The sequence below is a fragment of the Tachypleus tridentatus genome, chromosome 7 (assembly GCF_004210375.1).
Source record: "Tachypleus tridentatus isolate NWPU-2018 chromosome 7, ASM421037v1, whole genome shotgun sequence".
Lineage (NCBI taxonomy): Eukaryota > Metazoa > Arthropoda > Merostomata > Xiphosura > Limulidae > Tachypleus > Tachypleus tridentatus.
This window is the reverse complement of record NC_134831.1, coordinates 28,327,440-28,348,824: the sequence shown is the minus strand read 5'-3', so window position 1 is coordinate 28,348,824 and position 21,385 is coordinate 28,327,440. Positions and strand designations below refer to the sequence as shown.

The following is a 21,385-nucleotide window of genomic DNA, read 5'->3' as shown; positions in this document are numbered from 1 at the left end:
GAACTTGAATATTTATTAGCCAGAAGGATACAAAACGTCTTTCTGTTTCTCAGTTTTGTAAAATGTGTTATATCTGTTAGTTGGTTGAAAAACTGAACCAGAAAATTCCTGTTATCCTCTTGAAACCCATTCCAGTTATGGAAGAACCCTTCAGATGTGTGAATGTTGATTGTGCACGATTGGTGTACTGAGAAGCACCTTCATGGGCCAGGGCAGGAGAAATGGCATATAGATCGGCAGTGAACACAGAAACTATAGCGAGAATCCTGTGAGCAGCCACTGAACCACAACAAACAATGGCAGAGCCCATAGCGTCACCGTATTTCGAGCCATATGTATAAACGGGAATAGAAGAGTGGTTTGAAAGATATTTGGCAAATAGAAGACGTACTGCCAATTGGGGGTATCTGCCTTTCTCAGATGACTCAAAGAAAGGTCACAGGTGAGGATAGTAAAAAGTCAGGGTAAAATGGGCTGACCAGTGGAGACAACAGCGTCATCCAAGGACAAACTCAATTCAGCCAGTTGTACCTGGACACGAAAGCCAAAAGGAAGAATGGCAAATCACCTATTTTGAAAAAGCATAGTCCAACTAAAAGTAAGAAATAACCCCAGATGAGATGTTGTGGTAAGAATCACAATTTTGAAGCATACTGTAAAGAAAGTTGAAAGCAGCAGAGGTGAAGAGAATGTTCGTGGGACTCAGTGTACAAATTCTATATTGGAGAGGTGGGGAAAATCCTCGAGCGTAGCTGAAGTCTCAAATGATGAATGGAGTCCAACAACTTCAAGGCTAAGTCTAGTTTGGATCCAACGAGGCACCAAGGATTTTGAGCATAAGACATCGATCCACTCTCCAAGTGGTGGAAGAGAGGAAATGTTCAGTGCTATTGTATATTTGACATGAAAATGCTTAATGTGAGGAATAAAGATCAGCTTATGCGTAAAGATAAGCCCAAGATCTTTGCCTCATGAACAACTAAAAAAATAACATCACCGATACAGAACTTTGGATGAGGGTGAATATCTTGTTGGTGGCATAAGTGCATGTAAACGGTTTTGGAGAAGGAAAAGGAAGAACAGTTTGTTGTGGTCCTCTTCAACAATATCGGCACCATTCCAGAGGTGATTTTGTCCATATGATATATGGACCCAGGATTAACAAGGAATACGGTAACAGTTGAATGAAAGCATGAAGGCCTGACTGATTATAAGTTTCTTCAAAATACAATAGAAAAACAAATAGTGATGGTATGACTCAAGAAAATACAAATAGATGGTGACCGTCTCCAAGGGTGCATCGAGCTGCAAAGACAGGCTGAGCATGTGCTGGTCAACCAACAGTGTCACCCTTTCATGCACTCGTCCATCACATAACCTATCATTCCAGTATGAATAAAATTTCTGAAAGGTGATTGTATAATAGCAGGTTTCATAAAAGTAAAGAAAGACACATATGTACATGTATGATGATAGGTATCAATCAAAGCCATAATGTCATCTGGACTAGAATGCAAACCTTGACACTTTCAGTGTATGAAAGTGGTCATTTTTGTTTAGGTGGAGGAGAACTGGTTGGAGAATTCTTTGGTTTACGACAACACCATTTGTTTTTATTAGAAGGAAGTCAGTCAACCTCCATAGATTCTGCCATGGGTCGAGTGGGCAGGTCTCTGCTAGTAGACGTAGATTTCAGCGAGTGATAATGTGAGCGAATAATCTTTCTATATTTATAGGCCAAAGAAGGCGTGTTTGAGCCGACTCCAGAAGTCAAGGCTGAAGGAAGTTGCCCAAGCTGCCACTGGAGTGAAAGGTTAGAACAGAGACGAAAGTAAACATTGATTTGTCAAATCGCTTAATTCAAATAGGGCAAAACACTCTGCACATGGATTAAGAACGACTGTCTTGTCTTGATGGCATGGAATGATCTGTTGCACTCCCACTCCAGCAGTAAAACGTAGTGCAACAGCATATGTCTGAGAAGGAGGTAGGGACAATATAATCCTAGCCTCAGAAATGTTGTGAACCATTTTCAAATGTTGTACCTCTTTCTCCTTCACTCACTAAAGGAAAGAGCGAAAGTAAGAAGTGTGAGGGCTACTACTGTTAACACAGTAAGGTCAAGTTAGCACTCGTAAGTGTCATGGTCTGTGCCACACCAACGTGCACACATCAAAGAACCACAATATGATGCCTTCGAATACCTAAAGCACTGACATTGGAAACATTTGAGAGGGTTGGAAATACATGGCATTACCTTACAGTTAAAATAACCCACCTTGGCAGCAGCGGGTGAACGTGGTGATTTAAATGTCAAAATTAAAACATTGGCAGGCAGCATGATTCTGTCCTTGCAGGCTAAGATATGCCTCACTGCAAAATCTCCGTGGGTGTATAAACCAGTGAGAATCTTTGAGTCAGAGATATTCGTGAAATTTCCCCCAACAATAACTGCTCGTAAGAAATTCAAAGTAGCATGGGAGTAGCCTTAATGGGTATGTCCACAATGGTCTTCGATTTCAAGAAGAATTGACTACACTTTGGGGTGGGTATTTCAACCAAGATATCTCCAGTACATAACTTCTTCACTGACTTAGATGAACCAGCAAGCCCATTTAATCCATTCTGAGTAAAACATGAAGACATTTGCTCTAAGGATTTGACAAAGAATGGAGTATAAGAAAAGGAGGTACAAATGTAAAAGTAGGTGAAGACTGTGTTCTGATTCCTCAAGATTTGGTCGATTGCCAATGAGCTGTTATTTTATTTTATTTTGATTTTGATTTGAGGATCCAAAATGAAAGAAGAAAAATTTGGTTCCCACTATCTCATTCATCATGGATTTCTAGGAGGGGACGCCCTGCAATGACAGACAAGGACACTGCAACAGCGCCATAATTTTGTCAGAATTATATTAAAATACCACCATCAAACATAATGCCCACACCACTCGCTAAGAACGTCCCACATTAATACTCAGTTGACCTGAGACTAAAGGGACAGCCAAGTGACTTTGTGAGAACCAACCTAAGACCAACCATCTACAGAATTTCAATGCCAAAGTAATCTGTTGGAATGGGATCCCTCAGCCACCAAGATCCTCTCTCTCTCCTTTACAGGTAGCCACGTACGGCAAACACGTGGATTGACGTTTATTTAAGCTGAAAAGACAAATCTTCTCTGAAAGATCCTCTCACTACGTACAGACATTCACATCAAGCGCTATCGATATCAGCTTCAAGTTATTTCACACATCGTTAACCTGTGATAGGATATTAAGGAAGGTCCAGATCAAATAGAAGACTCAATATTGTTTGTAAGTTTGTAAAACTATTGTATATATATCATTATTTGTAAAGACCGTTATTATAAATTGTATTACTGTTTCTATATTAAAATATACTTGTATTAAGAAATAAAGCCGTTTGTATAAAACTTGCTGGAAAATATAATAAAATTGATACATTTCAACATTTAGTCAAGTTCTAAACTTAATTATCATTTAATTCAGCTTCAGACTATTTCAGAGTTAATACGTACAATTATAAATTAAAGGCTCGTTGGAGATAAATCATAATCCGGAACATATGAAAATCTTTATCAGTTTACCAAAGCCAAAACATTTCCCAAATTGACATGTGAAGCAGGTACTGGAAAATACAAATGAAAAATGAGGATATACGAAACACAGTTGTTCGTATGACGTTCAAACTTCACGAGTTTGTTGTAGCGTGAGATGTACCAGTCAAAGCCAGAACTATTTTTCTACGAGTTATAAATGATTTATTTTCTGCTGTCATTCATCGTTGAAAATGTGGAATTTGACATTATCTTGGTAAATAACAAAGATATTGATCCGAGTGGTAAATATCTAGAACCTGCAATAAAAATACTTAAATAAAGCAGCAAGTGCTTTACTAATACTCTAAGTCATTTTCTTTCATACTGATAACATTGCACTTATGCAGATTGGATCTTTACGAAATCTGACCGCTGTTTAAGCAAAGATTGTTGAATGGATACAACCTTTTAAATACATTATATAATATAGGACACAATGATGAGCAAAAAATATAATAAATAATGATTTACCGAGAAAAAGAACAATAATTGCAACTACATTGGCGTTGGACGGTGAAATAAAAGAGGATATCAGGGTGTTCCAACAGCAGGACTCTAACTCATATAAATAATTTCAAATGAATCATGGCGACAGCAGAATTGCCCCGGATGATTGCCTACTATAAACATATATAAATAACAAATCAACTACCAAAAATGCTTCTGAAAACTAAAATACTTTTTGGATTTTTGGATCCAGAATAGTTGCCAAACTGCTAAACAGTTGATTACATCTGTGACAAAGACTCCACATGGGCAAACACGAATTTAAAGCCAAATATAAAGACTAATCCTCTACGAGAAGGATCATGGAAACCACGGGGCGGTATTTGACATCACTGAATGTGTGTACAGACGTTTTCTTAACGATTGTGAGGCTGGTGAAGGACATTTGAATTCGTTTACCGTTAAATGTAATATCGTTTATAATTTTATGTTATTATAACTGCTGTTCATTAACGTTAAGGTCATTCATCAAAGTTTGCTTATATAAGCACGCTTTTAATATGATAAACCAATACCATGATAGAACTGTTTCCCAAAATATTATTTCTGTATAGAGCGTCGTTTTCTTAGCTTTAATATCGTAAGAAAAAAACAACTCTGATCAATAACTAAATCAAAATTTAACCAATAATATTCCCATTAGACTTTTCTTGTGTAGGCAAAGTGTTGAAATATAAGAGATTTCGATGACATAATTTTTTTTCAATCAGAGTTGTATAGTGCTTAGTTGACTCAACTGAATCAATTTTATAAGTTTTCTGGCTAAGATGTTTGCTGTAAACTGTTTCTGTTTTCAGAAATAATACATCTTTCTTAAATATCCCATAAAATCACTGATCTGAAATAAACAAACATGAAAATTAAAGCTAACTCTTGTATAGAAAAGTAGGAGCTAGTAAACGCAGAATTAGTTATATAAGATAGGGTAGAGGATAATGTAGTTAACTAGGTTAATTTATTTGACGGGTTATGTTTAAATCTGTACAACCTAAGGAAGTCAAATAAATTCTTAAGATACAACCAAACACATGACTATTGTTACATGATGTTCGATCACCACACTTTATACAAATATAATTACTTTTTCCAGTGCCTTTTCATAGATATTATTTGAGACTATTTATCGTTGCTGAAATTAACAATGGAAACAGCACTAATTGTAACAAACGGTTGTAACGGAACTTGTGTAAACACACACTAAAACTGCAATGTTAAACCAAAGGTATATGGATCTTTTGAGATTTTAAACGTTTTCATGCTTTTTCTTTTTGAGATACTATTATGTTCCAGCGGTAAGTCTTCGGACTTACAACGCTAAATCAGCGGTTCGATTCCTCTTGGTAGATTCCTCAGACAGCCTACTGTGGCTTTGCTATAAGAAAACACACACACTAACAAATTAAACCATACACATATATAGTTTAATGCAGAGGTTTAGTAGTATCTGTCTGAAAGAGTAAAAAAAAAAAAATATTCGCTAAAATCTTAACTATTAAAATAATATCGATTTTTAAACTTTCTCAATTTTTCCATTCTGTATAATGTGAGTAGTCAAAATACAATTTCCATTATTCTGCCATTTTCCCACGATTGGATGCAATATGAAACGCCTTAATTTGAAAGCTTTATACATAAAAAAACAAGTTCTTAAAATAAGTCAGATAATCGTTGTAATGGTTATTAGACGCCTGAACAGTCACATAAATATAGGTTCCTAACTACGACTGCGATTAATATCCGACCGTCACAACTTTGCTGTAAATGACTTGAATCAGAGAATGGTATTATTATAAATAGTTGTTGTTCGCCGCTAGAACAGCCGTAAGTCTATGGATTTACAGCGCTAAAATGAGAGGCTCGTTTCCTGTCAGTGGACTGGGCAGATAGCTTTATGTGGCTTTGCTGTAAGAAAACACGCAAAGAGTTGTTACAGTTTACTATTATATAGCAAAACTACGTTTGGGTACATCATACAAGTAGATTACTTTCTTTGGAAATTGAATGGAAAGCTTGATCTTTAGAAGTATATAATGCTCCTGTACTTCAAGTCAATGAGCTAGAACGTATATGTTTTTATTGTCTATATTTTGTTGGTAGGTCATTTGTATTACAAATGCAACAAGGATATATAAAGAACTGGTTAAAATTGACAACGAGCTAAAAAAAGGAAATTTTGGAGAAGAAAAAACGCACAATAAATTTGTTAGAAAATACTTTATATCGAGAATATCATAAAGAATTTTATTTAACGTTTCTGGGAGAAAAAAAATCACTTTGAAAGAGCAGTTAATAGAAACTGGGGTAAACAAGTACTTAATGGGCAGTTTAACTTAAATACACTGTTTACTTTATGTTATTTCACAAAAATAGCAATTGCATTTCATTTTCTTCGCCATTACGTTTAAAATGATTAACCCTAATTTGTAATTTTTGTATTATCGATCAACGTACAAATTTATACCTGCAAACCTCATAGCTGTACAAGATTGAGCCCGTCTATAAATTTCCAATACAGTTTTCACATTTCATCAAACTATGAGTAAAAATACAAAATAATTACTCTTTCAGCAAAGATTAAACAATGTAAGATTAAACTATGAATCAGCATTCTATGAGCTTCGAACCTAGTTTTCTAAAAAAAAAGTATGTAAAAAGAGATTACATTTATCATACTGTCATTAACGTTCAGAATTATGAAAAAAAGGTTTGTGAATAATATCTTATTGTGTACTGTTACAAGGGTAGGAAGCATAAATATGCACTTACTCTGTTGCTATGAGAACTATAGTTTTAATGTTATCTGTGTTGAAAAAGCAATCTACAATACCTACATCTGCACCAAAAAAAGAATGATCAATGAACTCTGGTCATGGTTAATATGTGGTGTATTGGAAATGACCGTTATCCATATTGAGATCTAAGTCATCCAAATACGCCACGTGTCAAATAGTTTACAATAATGCCTTTTAGTTAAAACGAGATTTAAAGAATACAACTAAATTACATCGAAGAAGAAATAATCTGTTATGAATGAAAATCACGGGTTTTCTCAGTGGATATTCATGCAATTCAAGTGACTTACACACAGGAGACGATGAATATCTTTGTAATTCAGCTGCCTATCGATTCATATATAATGTTCTATCTCCTGTATGTATAATTAAATATCCTGGATAACTCTATAATTATTGTGTTATCTATTCAGTTGTGTTATTCATATTTGTTAAATGGATGCACAGGTATAAGAAGACCGTATTAGAATCAAGATGGGATTTTTCAGGTCATCGTAGCAATTTAGAATTCCATGAGAATCAGGGTAGTTATTGTTAACGCTTAATTAAACAACGATGTCTTTTGGGTTCCTAAGAAAACCCACATGCTTTGCTCGGATCAACGTTGTACACTGCATACTTTTTGTTCCCATTTTTCCTCATTGGATAACAGGAGAAGTTAAAGTGCGCTAACAAAGTAATGACTCATATTTTTCATATATTTAGTAATGGTAAATCAGATAGGTTATTCAAAAAGACAAAACCGTTGAAAATTTCCTTTCACAATAGTGCGATTTTCTTTCTTTTATCAAAACTTTGTTTTAAAAATTCAAACTTTCCCTAATAGACACGCAGACAAAAATAACAGTTAAAAATGTAATGTCGGCTCATTACGTTCACGTAACACTGACAAAAAAAAGCGATCGTGAAGTATAGATAGCTACCAACAGAATAAAACAAAAGTTTTATCTCATGGCTACAAATCATTTACTCATGTGTCTGATGAGGGATAAACACAAGGAAAAAAAGCATAAAAAATGTTCATTTCCGGCCGGAAAGGTAACGCAGATTTCTCGAAATCAATCCTGAGAAACTAGTGAACATTTTAATCTGGTTCCAATTTCCCATCCTGAAACTACTCTGTCGTTGTTTTTTTTTACCTAATTACATGTTAAAAAGAAAACCAACACATGGACACAGTCAAATATACAAATCGATTTCACTATCTTGTTTCCTGCCTCTTCGATCTGATTGGAATAAAGGGAAAATATAAAGTCATTTAGAAAGACATCATGGGTCTGAAAAAATCTTCTTTATACTAAGAAAATGTTGTAGAACAAAAATAACCAGAAACATCATAATATTGAGAGTTAGATCTGCGTGCATGCAACTTTTACTGTTATATGGGTTTGCATGTCAACGACACTTGGTTTATTAATTACCTTTGTTTACTGAAGTTGCTACAATATATTCGTTTAAAGAGTAATTCACCATTTAAGTGTGATCATCTATGTTTATAGGATGAATAAATTTAGTAAATAATTGAATATTAAGTACTAAGAGTGTATTACATTCAATTATTCTGTCAAGATGAAAAAGCGTAGAAATTAATCAAACTTCTTTCCATCTTCAAACACATATAGATCTTTAATCGGTGAAAAATTTATTGCTACCAGTCTGACTGGGCTGATGACAACGAATATTCTACGACGTAATATTTATTTCTTCGGTATCACACCGTATTATCTAATATGCTTCCATCTTGCTCAAATTTCATTTATATGATGTTTGATTGTTGTGTTATGTCTAATGCTTATCAATAATAAATATTATGTACAATAGCAGCCTAATTAAATTCATGATATTAAAATACACATCGGCTCAAGAATGATAGAGATTAAATAAAACCTTTATAACCCGAGCGCTTTCGAGGGATGGACCTATTTTCTTCAAGGACAAACAGCCGAATTTAATAATGTGCAAATGATTAACACTCATTCTAAATATAAATCACGGATAATTTAACAATGAGTATTTATTTTGTAATTAGAAAGTTAAGCATATGAATATTTCTGACCTGTCACAATAACTTCGCAATTCTAATATTCTGATAAAACGAGATTTTACTCTGTTACACATCTCTGACAAAAAGCCATGAAACAAGCCTAAGCCTTTTTCCTTATTACTTAAATTTTCAAGCTAGCGCTTTTGCAAGTGTTGATGTAAATGCATTTTTACCTTTTACTTTTATTACAGTTTTAATTGGTATTTTTGTCTGGTTGTTTTCAACATAAAGGACTATTTGTTTGTTTTCAGATATACGCGCAATGCTATTGAAGTAAAATCTGCGTTATCCGTCACCTTATTTTGACCTAATAGCGGTAACTCTACGGATTTACAATACTAAGATCAGGGGTTCGATTCCTCTCGGTAGACACAGCAGATAGCCCAATGTGGCTTTGCTTTAAGAAAAACACAAACAGCAGAAGGCAAGCTATTCAATAACTTCCACTACTAGCTTTAGGGCTATTTCTATGTACGAATAATGGGAGTTTATTATTTACCTAGAGCACAATTAGGCTGCAGAGTTCGAAGCGAAATAAAAGGACGTGAATGATGGCCCTTAATTATCCGACACGTTAGCTACTGGGCTACGCTCGGCCTAAATACGAAGTAAATTAGCTAGAACCCAGTCTGTCGTGGGATAAACGGTCACTACAATTATAACATTAAATTTTATTCATATAATACATCTTTATCGTACATTAAAGGGTTGTAACAAGAGAGACCTTCAAATTACATGCATGTTTTTACTTTTCTATTTAATGAAGATAAAATTATAATTAATATGCACAATAATAAAAGCCCAATTTGGCTCTATGTACTCTATTCACACACCCACATAAATACACATATTCACCAAAATTTTTTTTTGTCTTCATTAACCAGGCGAGAATAACCAGTTCAGCATTTTGAAAGATAATGTTGCATAATTTAGTACAAACACATTAAAGAGACCAGAACAGATTATAAATACAGTTAGAAAGAGAAGAACTTATTACAAAGAGGTAATGAATCATGTACCATATTTCGCTATCGAACAACGTACACTACGATAAAATATAAATTACAAAAGGTTTTTCCTTGTATTTCGTAATGAATTAAAGGTATAATTTCCTGATTAGGCTAACATATTCTTTAATGATATGCGGATTAGTTTAATATTTTTGTACAGAATATAAATTACTTTTGAGGAAAGACAGAAACTATTCGTTCCCGGAAATTAACGTATACTTAAATATACATATTTAATTATAGCTATATCAATAAAATAATCTCTTTGTGTACTTGATGTATAATTTGGTAAGTGTATGTAGGTATATTCGAACCTGAAGAAATTTAAGTAAAGTTTTCTTTTATTCGTGTACTAAAACTTAACTACAATGAATACGTAAATTATAACATTCTTACTTCAGTCGAGGATATCAATTGACATAAAGTTTCCTGAGGATTTATTAATTAGTATTAGCACCAGTCGTCAAAAGTGGGATAATGAAATTTGAGGTAAGAAAATGTATTTAGTATATAGCTATTACTGTTTAGAAAATAGTACTTGTCATGAGCAAAACACAATAACCGCAGCAGCTATACCGGAACTTACGTTCATTAAAAACATAAGACGTTTATATGTACTGATGTGTGTTTGTATACAAGAAAACGATTAAAGAAAGGATAACGAATTGAAAATTAGTAGTAACATTCCATTATTAGATAACTTAATTTAATGAATAAGGTTTAATTTACAATTCATACGAAGAAAAAGTACTTTTAAACCCCTCTTTTGTGAATAGCATATGACATAAAACCTATTTCACCATTTTTAAATTCAGAGAAAAAATAAACAATAAATTAATAGCATGTTAAATATCTGTTAATTATTAATACGCATCTTTGTGTGCGGTAAATTAAATAATAAATAACAGAAATAGTGGGAATAACATTGTAAGCATAAGCGCAAAAGTAATGGATAAAGAAATAAAAATCCAGATAACGTGATTCTGTGTAATTGTAAAAAATAAATAAATTATTACTTAAAATTAGAACGTTTTAATTATTCTACATCTCTTTTTCTTACCTTTAATGTTTTTAATTCTTTAATATAGGTATATGAGAACAAGAACGTCAAACATTGTTTGCTAGATTACAACAGATTAGTATGGTTAAAAAAATGAAATTGTAAAAATTGAATCTGTGTTCATTACTCAAGGAGTCTGAGAAAATAAAACGTTTTCTTCTACGAAAAGATTCACTTAGCAATATAAAATATATCGTCACACCTTTTCACTGTCGACAGGGTCCCAGGTTTTATAAGTGTCACTAATTCCGTTTGGTCTTTTGTTGTTAGCCCAGTTGTTAGTTTCATTCTTTTTGACTAAAAGGTTCGTTGTCCTTTCTCCTAAGAAATGAATCATGAAACGCTTCATTTAACATTTTTTTTATGCTAACTGTTTTAAACATATTTAGCTGCTCAAAACATAATTGTTTTAAAAGTAGTATAAGTTGACTGATGATATAGTTCTCACCTTTCTGTCTGCAGTATCGAGCTTTAAGTTTCATCACTATGACTATGATGCAAGCAATGAGAACCAGGCCTGCAACTATACCAACGAGTACAACCAGGACTGGGCTGAAACGCATCTGCCAAAGAGTGTCTGAGAAGAAGAACAGAAACAAGTAAAATTCAAATATTTAGAACATAAAAAATAGTCTTTTGAAATGTTTACACAGATGAAAGATTGGATTTATCTTATAATATGACAATCTACGAAATAAATAAATAAAGGGGATATTATGTCACGTATATACGCACACAAATCATTAACTTGAAATCTGTTTCTTTTATTTGTTTCTGTTTTTACGATCGTGAGTCGATCGTACAGAAATATCTATGTTTTTAGATTTACTTTGAACGAGATAAAATCTGAAAGACGAATTTCTCATACAAAGCCTTGAAAAATTTTATGGTTCGATAAATGAAATAAACCTCACGGTTTGCTTTTTCTGGTCTTGATGAAAAGTATTCCCAAAACAAGACTACTTTTATCACTGTCATTCCATGTTAACCTTGATTTTCACCGTGAGAATAGTTTTAAACATGTTCATGCCATCTAGGATATCCTACGAACGTTTTTTTAGAAATGTCAGTAAATGTTATTTAACAATGTCTTTCAACTTGCGTTGTTTGAGGTGTGAATATAATCATATCTAAGTCTCTCATTCACTGAATTATCGAATGCTATAAACATTGTTAGAAAGAAAAACAGAAATAAATTTATGTTTTCTGCTTCACCGTATTATTGACTTATTTTGATTGGATTTGAATATTTTTGACGAACTTTGTTTTTGATCGCTTTAACTTCAACGGTAACCCATTTGTGATCCATCTGAACGTTTGAATTTCGCGTAAACAACAGATCTTTCAATCATGCACTTGCAACTGAATTTGAAACAAAATTTACCTTTGAGAATTCTCTCAGAGAATATTGGTTAGTTTAGCACTGAAAAAAAAAAGTATTGTATAGGCAAAGTAATTTAAAAATGACAATGGCCTGTACAACCACATAATTATTATTAATTAATGACAGGCTGGTATGGGTATTAAAACTTTTATTAATATACAGTTATTTCAATGTTATCAGTTAGGCGGATGTAGAAGACTTGTTCTTTCTTCATGTGTACTTCATATACCATTCATTTGATATTATTCCGTTTTAACACATGATCTTATTCATCTCTGACATGATGTAATATAATAGATGGATCGGTATTACAAAGTCTTTTTTTGTTCTATGTAATATGTTCATGAGTTTTACTTTTTGCATTGGGATCCGGATTCACAAGTTGTAAAGGGTGTTTTACCCTCAATTCTGTTCTGACTTTATGCTGTTTACATACACCGTGTATATTTTCAGATGTATCTTTGACATAAAGGAATATAACTCATTATACATTTTATCCTTAGCGTTTTTCTTTAAATTTTCTATGTATCAATTATCAAGGAGAGTCGTAGTGATGTGATTTTATTTCTTCTTTTTAGCATCTTTTTTATTACATGCAAGAAACTAGGCAATCATGGCGCTTGTATGGTAGTTTGATTTGTAGTTGATTTATTTACTACTGTTTGTTGGTTTGCTGTAAACTCCTTTAGTGCAGGAGCTATGCGACTTTGTGAACATTAAATGAAGTAAGAAGAGTTTGTTAATATTTTCTATTAAATTTGCAAATGGTATGTTAAACGTCTGCTTAGATATTTCACCACTTTTGATTTTGTAAAGTCAGCATCATATTAGTGTCGTACAATATAAAGTCTTTAGTAAATAGTAACAAAACAAATAATGATTATTAGGTAATCATGTAGTTACTATCCATAACAGCAATTGGTTCCGATTGTAACAACTTTGTCTTAGTAGTTCTTTGCGTCTAATCTTCTTCCCAAATTTTTTTACAATGTTTTACCTAACGTCATCTGTTTTTAGCTTACCTCTTCTGGACTGTGTCTGAGGCGCTGGCAAGGTGCTGGTTCGCATAACAAGAGGGTGGCTGCGTCCTTTAGCATTCACGGCATAGACCACGACTAGAAAGTTGGTTCCTGCCGGAAGATTATCAGCTTGAAATCTTGGATCAGAAGCTGTGATGTTGGCTCTTAGTTTTTGGAAGCTCTTGTCGTGCACTTCCATTACAAAATATTGTAACAACCCACCATTATATCCTTCTATGCACTCTACTTCAATAACATGTTCTGTTTGATTTCGCAGAGAACAATTTTTTACTGTGTCTGGAGGACCTAAGAAAAAACAATTTAATTTTTATTGGAAACTAAAGCAAAAAAGACCATGTTTATGTTTTTGTTATAAAAGTTTTCGCCCATGTTCAAATAAGGTATAGCTACTTTTGCGATAGAAATGTAAGGTATATTTAAGTTATGTTTTACAATACCTAGCAGAGATTACATTTAAAAAGATGTAGTGCATATTTATTGAAATATTACCTAATACGTGAAGTAATTTACTATTACCCCTTATGTTATATGGAAATTTATTTTTTTTTAAATAATGTTATTTATGGCAATTATTCTTTAACAACGAAATTATATTTCTGTTTAATAAAAGTATAAGAATGTCAGAATATTTCAAGCATATTTTTTATATAAATAAAACTGTCACCGTCAGCATTGGTTGTTATAAATAATGACGTTTATAAGTTTATATTTTAGAGCACAGAAGGGTTATATCGTGAGGCACCTTTTATATGTGTCACCGCTAGCATCAAATGTACAACAAAAATTATAAAAAATAGAAATATTCATTGAAATAATAAATAAATTAGTATGAAATGTTAAAATTATATTTTTTTTCTCTCTGTTTTATTAAAACTGTACCAGAAGACAGTCACGTGCTAACAGTTCACTCTTTAACTGGCTGTCGTTCAACCAATTAATTTTACACATACTAACATAGTGTCCATATAAATATAAAGTGCTTTATCATTCCCAGTAGTAGTGTGGTTTTGCTTTAATGATTCACAAGACAAAAAAACCACATGATAAACGAGTAGAAACAATAGTTTAGGTTAGTGAATGTTAGTGGATATTACATATCGAAGCAAAATTTAATGTTTCAGTAAGAACTATATGAACATTTTAAAGAGTGTAATTAAACTAGTAGAAGTCTAGGTCAAAAGTCTAGTTTATTTAAAGATGGTCTTAAGCAACTCAACATATGCTTTTGACGTGATACATTAGGGATATTGTTAGTGACCTAGCTTTAATTATATGTGTTAATGTCACCTCCAGAACAGTAAAATACGCATTACCACTATTTAAAAGAGATAAATAACATAAAAAGCATCAATCTTTAAACACTGGAATAGCAATAACAAACGACAGTTTGTTCGATAGTAGAGAGAAGGACTGCAACACGGTCAAAGCACGTTGCCGGACCAATAAAAGTGTAGCAGATTTTATGAAAATTTAAAGCAGCCTTACTGTTGACAAGTACAAGAAGATTCTTATCCATGACGACAATCGTTAAGGAACAAGACTCGTTTGACTGAGATTTTATCTTTCAGCAAGTTTGTCATACCAAGCATAATAAAATGTGAAATGGAACACTCGAAATAATGGCCTATTATGAATAAAGAACCGAAATGATTATAAGTGGAAAGTATGAAAGCTAAACAGCAAACAAAACATTTTGCTTAATTGTGATCGCTATACAGAGCACTTAAAACCACATTTCACATTGATAAACGTATGGTAACGTGAGAACAAGGTATGCTGCTCTAATGTATTGTACAAGTTAATAGCTTTTCATTTCACTTTATTATCTAACCATTTGGTTGCATTACACATTATTTGTGACCCTTATCTGTATGATCCTGTTTGACCTTAGGGCGATCGAATTGCCATCTTAAGTCGCGAGAATGATTTGTCTGTTTTGAATTTCGCGCAAAGCTACTCGAGGGCTATCTGTGATAGCTGTCCCTAATTTAGCAGTGTAAGACTAGAGGGAAGGCAGCTACTCATCACTACCCACTGCCAACTCTTGAGCTACTCTTTTATCAACGAATAGTGGGATTGACCATCTTATTATAACGCCCCCACGACTGAAAGGGCGAGAATATTTGGTGCGACCGGGATTCGAACCCGCCACCCTCGGATTACGAGTCGAACGCCTCAACACACTTGGCCATGCCGGGCCTTGCGAGAATGAACTCTGTCACCGAACATGCTCCTACTTTAGATTTTAGGGACATTATAGCATGATGTTCAATCCTACTAGTACTTTATAAATATTAACCAGAATTGGCGATGGATAATGTTGACTAGCTACCTTTATATTAGTCTATCACATCAAAATTAGAGACAGCTACTACAGCTAGCCCTAGAATTGGAAATTCAACAAATAAACAAAATCATATATGCATGAATTATAAAGTTTTAAAACTATTTTCAATACTCTGTGTAAAGCACAAAGATAATACGTTTCTGAAAGGGGCAAGAAACATGAAATTGCAAGTTTTATTTTTAGCTGAAACTTCTGAAAGAAATATTGCTATAGATTTGTATTTTCGCTTCGCATACATTACGTCTATTCTCTTCACAAGAAAGCTCAAATTTCACTATATAGTAAACAAAAATGTTGCCACACCAAACTTTTTATTTATATTAATGTTTCATTAAATTTGTAAGCAGGTACTTTTAGTTGAACTGTTTTTTTCAGGTCATATTATAAATTTTGACATACGTATAGCACATATTTTTATGTCATCTGTGACATGAAATCGGCGATTAATGTCTTATAACATGTTTGATAATTACTCAACTTTTTTTTAGTTTCGCTTTTAAATGCTAAATGTGTATACGTAAGTCTTCATTAAACTTAAAACCAGTGTTAAAACTAATTTAAGCTATTGTTTTTGGAAGGCTGAACTTTAACCTTAGTTTATATTTTGAATATCAGTCAAGTAAACCTAAAACCAAATAACTATTGATTTTTTTTTTTTTTTTATAAATAGCGACAATTTTCTACTGTTGCAAATTATAGGTTAAAGCTAATAACGTTACAGTTAAGTATCAAACAGGACCTAACAAGTCTATTAGTTAAATCGATCAGGAATTCTAAGAAGTCATGAGTGAAAGTGAAGGAAATATATTATAATACGTAAACTATATTATTATATCCGTTATTTCCGTTCCAACGAGTTTATTTGCTCGGTACTAAAGTATATAATCTTAACAGGGGTACGACAGACGGAGTAGTGTACTACGCTATATGTAACATTAATTTTCATAAACAAAGACTGTTATGGTGTAATCAAGATTAAGCGAGTGAATCGTAATAATAAAGTTTGACATTACCTGCTGGGACAACCTTGAAACCACATGGCTTTTTTTGAACACCGACTTTGTTGCTTGCCCAACAAAGCAGAGTTCCGTAGTCATGTTCCGTGCGGGGGATGAATGTCGCTGTGCTTCTGGATTCATTACTAGTAAATGTCAATAAACCTGGAACTTCCTTGGTACTGTTGAATCTCCAGTAAAATGATACGTTGCTAGGATCTGCTTCAACTTCACACTGAACTTGTACAGATTCATGGCGAGCAGCTCCGTGTACTATTTTCTGATGACTTTTACAACTTGGAGCAACTGAAATGTTAACCGAAAATCAAAATAAAAACCCAAGTGTATTATTAGGCAGGCGGTAGCACTAGTTGTGTAGTGATGGTATTTTAAAAACACCTCAATTGGTTGTCAGAACTTTACAATAATACACAATGTTTTCTTTTACAACAATATATATGTAAAAACTTAGTCACAAGTTATGGAAATCTTTGTAAATATTACAGCAAAAAGTATAATTTTTTCTTCTTTTTTTTGCTTCTTTTTATTATATGTTAACTTAAAAACCTAAATGAAGGTGTCAACTAATTTCAAGGTGACATAATTTCAAGTGGAGTATCCACACTTGTAAGTATTATTAATAATTAACAAAAATAAAAAAAATAATTCTAGTGTAAACGATGCTATCATTACTCCTTGAGGTCAGCATTTTCACAAATATATAGTGTTCCTTTAAAAGGCTTAACTTTAAGGTGAAACAGGAATTACCAGTCAGTAATAGATAAACAATAAACATTACAGTTGGATCCTCATTGTATTTAGAACTCGGTTATAAAATACAACTTTCCTATGCCCATTAAAACATTTCATTAAAAAAACAACGACAAGCAAAGAAGAAAAGAAAAACTTCCAAAAGGGAAGCAAATGTAGTGATGGCAAATAATAAGGCAAACAATAGATAGTAGGGATGACATTTACGTAATAACATATGCAAAAATAAACACATAGCAACATATATAACTATTAAATCATAATCGAATTTAATTTATTCCATTTTTTTTCTGTTAACATTCTACTCTACTATTATGATAGATAATTCAAATGTCTTGTCTACTATCTTGTTTGAATTATTTTTGAAGAATTAATATCAGCCATCCGTACGTTTACTTCCTATTTTTGATAAAAAAATCTTTAATTATAGTACAATGAAATTGTGAATTATGAGTTGTAATAAATATAAACTATTTCAAAATCTATTGTACGACGTTAAACAAAACGTTTTTTTAAAAAACTAAACAAATATGTGCACGTATACATGGAACAGACATGGACATATCCTGCCTGTATAATATATAAGATAAAAAAAAAGCGTTTTGGAGCACTTCTTATCACTCCTATATACAAGTTTTATTTAGGGAATGTGTAATTTCTAGCTGGATAACTGATAATTAAAAATTTGGTGTCAACTAGTGCTTATAATACTAATACTTAAAATTTTATGTACTTTGTATTCAGGGGCTGTATGACCGTAATAGACAATCTGATTTGGAATCCAGAAGTCTTGTAGGCGACGGATGCTATTTATTGTTTGCTTTCCTCTTGTTAGTATTTAGAAATTAACGATGACTTTGTATAAATGTTACAATATTGCTACTTAAACTACGTGGTCTGAACATTAGCATATAGCCACTTAAACTACGTGGTCTGAATGTCAAAATATGGCCACTTAAACTACGTGATGCAACAAGGTACCTTTCTAGTTGGTTATAACAATAGGAATTATTAGTTTGTCTATTTTGGATGGATATTGAACCAAAAGCTATAACAGCTGTTTGTGCTAAACGTCCCTAATGTTGAATTGACAGGATGGAGCTAGTTAACAACACCCTGTGCCAACATTTTAAATTCTCTTTTGATTCTGCAATTTACCCATGGTATCAAATAGTGGAGTGCAGTTCTTTTTTGCAAGGGAGCGCGAACACTGGACATTCGCATTCACAGTCCAGCACGCTAAATAACAGAAAATGCCTGGTCTAATAACATTTGTAAGTTTATCACTGTAAGAAAGATCAAAGTGAAAAAGAAAAATCCAAGGTAGTCTAAAGCAATATTTTTTGTAATAAATATTTCTGAGCTGAGAATTTATTAAAATAAATAAATAATAATAATAATGCTTTACATGTAAAGAACTAATAATATAACGTGACAGAGACGTCAAGGATTATTATGTTTTGAGGGTGTTGAAAGTTAATAAAAATATACTGTTATTTGGCACTACTCACATTGAACTTTTAAGTGGAGTGACTTGCTTTCGCCTTGGCCTTCACTATTGGTGGCAATGCATGAATAACGCCCTCTGTTGCTGCGTCCCACCTTCTGTAACACCAGTGATTGATTACTGATGATAATGCCCGCAGATGTATTCGTCTGAAGTTCTTGGCCTTCAAACTTCCAGCCAATCTCAGTCACCCAGGGATTGGCGACAATGTTACATTCTAAATAAACATCATACCCTTGCTGGATGTGAGAATGTCGAAGTTTACTCCCAAGTCGAAGGGTTAAGTGCGGTTTATCTATGAAGTTGTAAACGTACGAAAGAGAGTAACTTATATTAAATAAAAACAAATCACAACATTTTATTCGTGGCGAAAAAATATTTTTGTTAAGTATGTAAATTTTAGATTAAACAAGTTGGCAAATATAAATGAGAGATTATATAAATATCGGACAGGATACAATTGATCACACTTTCACTCTTTGTCATCCTAGTAAAAAAGAAAGATATTTTATATATTTAAAAACGGATTATTAGAGGAGATGTTATTGCACCTTTATAGTCGTATGTTGCATTGCAGGTGTTTCACTACATTGCACTGTTTCTTGAAAAATATTATCACGTTTGTTGAAAATGGTATAAAATGTAAAAAAATTAAAGTGATTGTTAGTATGTATAAAAATAAAATAATTTGTAAGTACTCAGAAATGACTAACAGAATTGTTTTAATGTGAAGTAGGAACAAGACAATATTCTACAATAAACTATTTTTCCCATTTGTTGCTATAATAATATGAATGACCGTAAAACATAAACAAAATAGTACCAATTTGGATGCTGTGTTATTAATAAGATAAGTGTTATTACACATATTTTGTATATAGAAGATGCAGTGTTATGTAGTGAGCATCTGCAATACAAAATACGTTATATGTTTTAGAAAACTTGTAAACTTGTAAATCAACTGATTTATGTTTTGATGTGCTGATATCAAAAGTTACTTTCAACTTCTGGATTGAGAGATATCTTAAAATCATCTAAAATGATATATAAGTAATTAAAGTTTGGAGATAAATTTGTTTTATAAGCATATGCGAATATGTCACGCTTAAATCAGTTTTAAATACGATTAGGAAAGTTTAAAAGGTTGTCTTCTGCAAATTTAGGGATCTTAAATCACATGTTTGAATTCGAAACAGGCCACTATAAAAATATAGATACGTTTGAAAAATAAAGTAAGAGTTATAATACACGAGTATCATATATTATGCTCATTTGTCCGTAAATTAATGGATTAAGAAATATATATATATGTGCTCTTATAAGTATAACTCATTATTAGAAGCTTAAAAAGACTTAAAAATCATTGAATAATTTAGGTATATTTATTACTAAAATACTGATGATAAATCAGAAATGTACTATAGTGTGACGACAAAAGCCTGTTAAATTAATATTAAGAAAAATGTTTATTTACAGTGTTTTTTCTGTAACTGACTATGGCCTAAATCATATGCGATAAAAAAGTATTTATTTATTATTATTACTACATTTTATGTGATTTATATACAATAGAAGTCGTTATCATACACAAAACAAGCTTTTACAATTACTACCTTGGCTTAAGAAAACAAAAGAAAATATGGGTGTTGCTATTCTAGTCAATAATTTAAATAATATGTGGTAAACTATAATTATCGCATTTTTTTCTGTGTTGTGTTGAAAACAGGTTGCATTTTATTTTTCTTCTGTTAGTATAATGCGTTTCTTATGTTGTATTGGTCAGTAAATGCGATACAATAAACTTTAGAATGAATTTGAGGAAAGTAAGAAACTAGTCCCTCATTAGACAAAAACAAAGTATGTTAATTGTTTATGTAAGGGTATGCAATGAGCCGTTTGTGCTTTGACTATTACGGGGAATCAATCATCAGATCTTACCGTTATAACTTCGTGACGTTATCGCGTACCCATTGAGAAACTATAAATATATATAAATCTAGATAATTATTTGTATTATTAAACTATAACACGAAATAAGTATTAAAAAACTGGATGGTAAATGTTAGAAACTTTGAATTTGTCGAACGCAATTATTTTTCACATTTGTCAGCATATGACCTTATGAATACAAATAACTGAACATGAGTAAGCACGGTAATAGGCACTCTACATATTTTAACTTAGATATATTTTATGTTGCAAAATATATGTGTGATTTGAATAAGATGAAACTTACCTTAATAAAAAAAAATCTTGAAAAGTTTAAACCAAATTATTATTAACATTTCTGTTAATTAATGATATGAC

General features: G+C 32.3%; 1 protein-coding gene across 1 annotated transcript in view; it reads right to left on the bottom strand.

Annotated features, from left to right (window-relative positions):
• The window catches only part of LOC143255353 (neural cell adhesion molecule 2-like), a 108,630-nt gene that overhangs the window by 15,524 nt on the left and 71,721 nt on the right, over window positions 1-21,385 (bottom strand). Inside the window, exons 6-10 of the mRNA XM_076510866.1 lie at window positions 19,083-19,373; window positions 16,819-17,106; window positions 13,441-13,743; window positions 11,483-11,611; window positions 11,237-11,355 (exon numbers count right to left, since the gene is read on the bottom strand). Coding sequence (XP_076366981.1) covers window positions 11,237-11,355; window positions 11,483-11,611; window positions 13,441-13,743; window positions 16,819-17,106; window positions 19,083-19,373 — 1,130 coding nt within the window. The remainder of the gene's footprint in view (window positions 1-11,236; window positions 11,356-11,482; window positions 11,612-13,440; window positions 13,744-16,818; window positions 17,107-19,082; window positions 19,374-21,385) is intronic.